The sequence below is a fragment of the Salvelinus namaycush genome, unplaced genomic scaffold (assembly GCF_016432855.1).
Source record: "Salvelinus namaycush isolate Seneca unplaced genomic scaffold, SaNama_1.0 Scaffold793, whole genome shotgun sequence".
NCBI lineage: Eukaryota > Metazoa > Chordata > Actinopteri > Salmoniformes > Salmonidae > Salvelinus > Salvelinus namaycush.
The window spans coordinates 29,469-36,042 of NW_024061523.1; the positions used below are offsets into that span (position 1 = coordinate 29,469).

The window sequence follows — 6,574 nt, forward strand, 5'->3', positions numbered from 1 at the left end:
TGGCCTCCCAGGCAGTGGGCCACTAACTGTGTTCTGGAGAGAGACTGGCCTCCCAGACAGTGGCCCACTCACTGTGTTCTGGAGAGAGACTGGCCTCCCAGACAGTGGGCCACTCACTGTGTTCTGGAGAGAGACTGGCCTCCCAGGCAGTGGGCCACTAACTGTGTTCTGGAGAGAGACTGGCCTCCCAGGCAGTGGGCCACTAACTGTGTTCTGGAGAGAGACTGGCCTCCCAGACAGTGGCCCACTCACTGTGTTCTGGAGAGAGACTGGCCTCCCAGACAGTGGCCCACTCACTGTGTTCTGGAGAGAGACTGGCCTCCCAGACAGTGGGCCACTAACTGTGTTCTGGAGAGAGACTGGCCTCCCAGACAGTGGGCCACTCACTGTGTTCTGGAGAGAGACTGGCCTCCCAGGCAGTGGGCCACTAAATGTGTTCTGGAGAGAGACTGGCCTCCCAGACAGTGGGCCAAACACAGAGACAACAAGGTTCCTTCCATATAAATAGAATCATAAAACATGTATATACAAGGTAAACGAATCCTTTCCATTAATGTGGATAGATAGATTAAACCAAACAGCACTAACAACGTTACAAACATATAAAAGTATGTTCCCTACCTCCCGTACAACACTCCAGCTCCTTCAACGACTAACATTTGACCTTCCCTCCATGGAGAGTTTGACCTGCTGAGTTATAAAAGAGGGTTTTGGCAGAGTCAAAGGGGGTTCCTCGTCCGCCCTCTCTGTCTGATCTCTCTCTGGAGCAGACCACCTCCTCTTACGACCGCAGGGTTTTTCTTTGTCTGCCTCACCCACTTCTGTCTTGAGGGGCGAAGGGGGCATGTGGCTATTCTGTTCTCTCTCTCTCATCTCTCCATTGTTTCTTCCTATCACCTCTACATTTTCTCTGTCTCTCATCTCTCCATTCCCTGAGACAGCCTGCAGGTCCGAGGTGCTCCTGGGTCCAACTCCAGCTCCGTAGACCCCTGGTCCAGATCCAGATCCTGGTCTCAGTCCAGATCCTGTCACCTGGTCCACAGAGCGGGGGACGCCCCTGTCCTCCTTATTCAGCCTGTCTGTTTTGGCCACCTGCACCAGGAAGACACTGTTGCTGCCTGCAGCATTCAAACTGTTCCTAAAGTCCTTGTCCATACTCTGACTGTCTCTCTGACCGTCTCTCTGACCGTCTCTCTGACTGTCTCTCTGACTGTCTCTCTGACCGTCTCTCTGACCGTCTCTCTGACCGTCTCTCTGACTGTTGCTCTGACTGTCTCTCTGACCGTCTCTCTGACTGTCTCTCTGACCGTCTCTCTGACTGTCTCTATGACTGTTGCTCTGACCGTCTCTCTGACCGTCTCTCTGACCGTCTCTCTGACCGTCGCTCTGACCGTCTCTCTGACCGTCTCTCTGACTGTCTCTCTGACCGTCTCTCTGACCGTCTCTCTGACCGTCTCTCTGACTGTCTCTCTGACTGTTGCTCTGACTATTTATTTGACTGTTGATTTGATCAATACTCTGACCATTACTCTGGCTATTCCCCTGACTGTTCCCTTGCCGGTTAGACTCCTGTGTGATGTCCCCAGTGTTGTGGCTGTGCCTCAGCTTGACCTCGTGACCCTGGCTGCTGTGGTTCCTCCCAGACACAGAGCCGTCGCCACCCCTCAGGCTCCTGAGGGTCAGGGAGACACACACGTCCCCAACACACAGCTTGGCACAGCTCAGCTCCAACAGCTGAGTGGTCCGGTCAGGGCAGCAGGACGACCAGCCCTGGCCGAACACAAAGAACGGGTACTCCAACAGCACCTCCACGCACACCTGCAGAGGAATACAACACACAAAGGATACACAATAAACTGTTATTGGCATAAACATAGACATTAGGATGGGGTTATGGTAGCCTGGTCTCAGATCTGTTTGTGCTCTTTTCAACACCATTGCGGTGTGAGAATGAGTGACAAGGCGTTGGCAGGGAAGTACAAACAGACTGGCACTGAGTCTAGGGGAATGGAGACAACAACAAGCTTCACTAGCTTACCTGTGCTTTGTGTTCCCCGACACCGAACTGTATGATGACAGCGTTGGGTGTCTGGCCTGTGTCGATGCGTTCCACAGTGCTGGAGTCAATCTTCAGCTCACTGCTGATCTCAGCACTCTGGATAAAGTCCTCCGTCTTCAGGTCTTCCACTCGCTTCAGCTCCCCATCCGCCAGCTGGATGATGGAGCCACGCATGAAGAACGGAGGGAGCGTGGTTGGAGAGGAGGAGGGAGAGGGGGTGGCCTGGACAGGGGCTGGAGCTAGGGCTGGAGAGGAGGAGAGGGAAGAGGAGAGAGAGGGGGAGGCCTGGACAGGGGCGGGAGCTAGGGCTAGGGCAGGGGAGGGGGACGCCACCACAGTAGCAGTTGTGTTAGACGGGATTTGGATGTGTTGGATGGGTAGTACTTGGGCCTGGAGTACAGCAGGGGCCTGGTGGTGGCTGTCCGACCCCAGCATCTCACACTTGGACAGGGACGCGGTGAGGTAGGTGTGGCGGGGGAGGGATGTGGTCGCTGGAGCCAGCTGAGAGGCGGTGGTGCTGGCCGTCCTGGCGGTCACCGAGCAGGCAGCCTCGAGGTCCGTAGTGGTGGTAACGTCACCGACTCCGTTAACGGGTATCAGGAGAGACTGGAGGGACTGGCCGTCCGGGATGACCAGGTGCTGCGGCAGGGTGGCGTAGCTGACGCCATGCTGGTTACCTGCCCTGGCGATGTAGCCGATGATTGGTGCCTGGGTGGTGGAGTACAGGCTTTGTACATGCTGGTCAGAGTGGTGGGTGGTCCGGATAACCGTGTGAGGGGCAGAAGAGACCTTCAGAGCATCAGAGGAGTTGAGGGAGGTGAAAGAGGAGGTTCTGGAGACAGGTTTCCCTAGACAGATGCCTCCTCCCTCACTGTGTATTAGTGATGGGTGGACCTGGACCTTGTCCTGCTCAGCACCACTGGTAGGGTGGGGGTGGGGGTGGGGCTGGGCGTTTGCTACCAGCACCAGGGAGGTTTGTAGTCCTGTTGAATCCTGGGTAGTGTAGTCTGCGGGAATGAGGATGTGTCGAGCTTCATATCCATGGTGAACCTGCTGATTGTTCTGGTTAGAGTAGGAGATTCCTTTGACGCCAGCACAGCTCTGTTTACCGAAACTCCTCTCCAGCTCTCCATTTAGCTGCACCACCTTCAAATCAAATCAATCTTTATTTGTCATATCCACAGGATACAGTGTAGTCTACACTGTACAATGACATGCTTACTCACAAGCTCTCCTCGCAAACAGTTCAACATCTAAAAATGTCTTCAATTTTAAAAAACGATATAAATACCTTGGTGTGTCCGCCCTCAGCTTTGTTGACCCCTAACCCATCCGCATACTGGACCAGCACCTGGGAGGGGGCGAGGGTGAGGGTGTGGGGGAGGAGGCCCATCCCAGGGTGGGTGTGGAGCTGGAGAGGCTGGAGGTGGCCCTGGGTAGGGGAGGTGACGGTCAGAGGGCTGCTGCTGTCCAGCTGGATGTACTGGTGGGTACTGGGGAAGTGGGTGGAGGTCGGCAGGGAGACGATAGTCCCTCCAACGGACACAGCCAGGTCAGACGGCAGTCCTATCTGGAGCTGGTTCTGCTGTTCACCAGCCTTAACATAACATAGTACATCATTAATCGCCCCAAAGGGGATATTTGTTCGCACCAAGCAATACATTAAAAAACACAAATAAATATATAATAATAATACTAATTAATTACACAATAAATACCAGTGTTGGGGAAGCTACTCTGAAAGTATAGTTTATCAAGCTAACAATTACTTCACTTAATGATGCATTATCATATTGAAATCTGAAATGTCATAGTCTACAAATTTCAAAAACGGATCCCAATTTAGTCTATTAAACACAAAAACAATGTTTTAAGTGAGAATTGGGCAGGTCTGACACAAACAAATAAAATAAGGAAATGATCTACCCATAATTTAGTTCAACTCCCAGCAAAATACTGCAAAATGTCGTTAACTTACTAGTTGAACTCCATGTAGTTCACTACTCCCCAACACTGATATATACGGTGCCTTCGGAAAGTATTCAGACCCCTTGACTTTTTCCACAATGGATTAAATAAAATACAAATCTGAACACAATACCCCATAATGACACAGCAAAAACAGGTTTTAATACAGTTTTGTAAATGTATAAAAATACATGTAAAAATACCTTATTTACAGAAGTATTCAGACCCTTTGCCATGAGACTCAAAATTGAGCTCAGGTGCATCCTGTTTCCATTGATCATCCTTGAGATGTTTCTACAACTTGATTGGAGTCCACCTGTGGTAAATTCAATTGATTGGACATGATTTGGAAAAGCGTACACCTGTCTATATAAGGTCCCACAGCTGACAGTGCATTTCAGAGCAAAAACCAAGCCATGAGGTCGAAGGAATTGTCCGTAGAGCTCTGAAACAGGATTGTGTAGATGCATAGATCTGGGGAAGGGTACCAAAAAATGGCTGCAGCATTGAAGGTCCCCAAAGACACAGTTGCCTCCATCATTCTTAAATGGAAGAAGTTTGGAACCACCAAGACTTCCTAGAGATGGCCGCCCGGCCAAACTGAGCAATCGGGGGAGAAGGGCCTTGGTCAGGGAGGTAACCAAGATCCCGATGGTCACTCTGACAGAGCTCCAGAGTTCCTCTGTGGAGATGGGAGAACCTTCCAGAAGGACATCCATCTCTGCAGCACTCCATCAATCAGGCCTTTATGGTAGACTGACCAGACGGAGCCACTCCTCAATAAAAGGCACATGACAGCCCGCTTGGAGTTTGCCAAAAGGCACCTAAAGGACTCTCAGACCATGAGAAACAAGATTCTCTGGTCTGATGAAACCAAGATTGAACTGTTTGACCTGAATGCCAAATGTCACGTCTGACGGAGACCTGGCACCATCCCTACAGTGAAGCATGATGGTGGCAGCATCATGCTGTGGGGAGGTTTTTCAGCGGTTGGGACTGGGAGACTAGTCAGGATCGAGGGAAAGATGAATGGAGCAAAATACAGAGAGATCTTTGATGAAAACCTGCTCCAGATAGCTGAGGACCTTAGACTGGGGCAAAGGTTCACCTTCCAACAGGACAACGACCCTAAGCACACAGGCAAGACAATGCAGCAGTGGCTTCGGGACAAGTCTCTGAATGTCCTTGAGTGGCCCAGCCAGAGCCTGGACTTGAACCCAATCAAACATCTCTGGAGAGACCTGAAAATAGCTATGCAGCGATGCTCCAATCCAACCTGACAGAGCTTGAGAGGCTCTGCAGAGAAGAATGGGAGAAACTCCCCAAATACAGGTGTACCAAGCTTGTATCGTCATACCCAGGAAGACTTGAGGTTGTAATCGCTGCCAAAGGTGCTTCGACAAAGTACTGAGTAAAGGGTCTGAATACTTGTGTTAATTTGATTTTTCTGTTTTTTATTTTGAATAAATTTGCTAAAATCAAAAATAAAACAGTTTTTGCTTTGTCATTATGGGGTATTGTGTGTAGATTGATGAGGGGGGGAAAAACCATTTAATACATTTTAGAATAAGGCTATAACGTAACAAAATGTGGAAAAAGTCAAGGGGTCTGAATACTTTCTGAATGCATACACAATAGACACACACCTTGGTGGCCTGGGAGATGAGGGCGGCGGTGTAGCAGTGGCCGTCCAGATGGTGGCGCTGTTGCCCTGTGGAGGTGGCTACACTGGTGGCAGTGGACTGGACGATCTGAGAGGAGATGTAGCCAGTGTACGGCCCCGAGCTAATGAACTGGAGGTTAGGGGCCAGCTGGGGGTACTGGATTGTCCCGCCCTGTTGGCTGAGCCCCACCCCAGTGGGGTAGACAGTGGAGAGAGAGGACAGGGGGATCGTAGACAGAGAGGTAGCAGAAGGGGAGGGGGACGAAGAGGAGGACGAGGAGACATGAAACCTGGGGCTGGGAGTTTCTGTGGATCTGCAGCGTTCGCTGGCTACATTGGCCAGCCAAGCCAGGTTCTCTGTGTGTAGGATAGTGTCTGCTGAGGCTGCAGCTGCTGCTGGTACCACCATAGGCCTCTGCTCCAGAGCCAGGATCTCAGCTGCTGCTGTTACCACCACAGGCCTCTGCTCCAGGGCTAGGATCTCACGCTTCTTTGGAGGTAGACAGCCATGGCTCCTCTCCTGGTTGGATTTCATGGTTGGTTTTCACTCTTTGTTTGTCTCTCAAGTAGGTTTTTTGAACCTACTGTTTCTCTCTCTCTTTGTCCCTATTTCTGTTTCGCTCTCTCTTTGTCCCTATCTCTGTTTCTCTCTCTCTTTGTCCCTATCTCTGTTTCTCTCTCTCTTTGTCCCTATCTCTGTTTCTCTCTCTCTTTGTCCCTATTTCTGTTTCTCTCTCTCTTTGTCCCTATCTCTGTTTATCTCTCTCTTTGTCCCTATTTCTGTTTCTCTCTCTCTTTGTCCCTATCTCTGTTTCTCTCTCTCTTTGTCCCTATCTCTGTTTCTCTCTCTCTTTGTCCCTATTTCTGTTTCTCTCTCTCTTTGT

General features: G+C 50.7%; 1 protein-coding gene across 1 annotated transcript; it reads right to left on the reverse strand.

Moving 5' to 3' along the window:
* Positions 1 to 645: 645 nt before the first annotated feature.
* LOC120042861 (ataxin-1-like) lies at positions 646 to 6,320 on the reverse strand. Its single transcript, XM_038987645.1, has 5 exons — positions 5,674 to 6,320; positions 3,351 to 3,656; positions 2,039 to 3,205; positions 1,524 to 1,818; positions 646 to 1,118 (listed from the first exon to the last, which is right to left on the reverse strand). The coding sequence occupies exons 1-5, from the start codon at positions 6,223 to 6,225 to the stop codon at positions 646 to 648; spliced, it is 2,793 nt and encodes a 930-aa protein (XP_038843573.1). The 5' UTR covers positions 6,226 to 6,320.
* Positions 6,321 to 6,574: the final 254 nt, after the last annotated feature.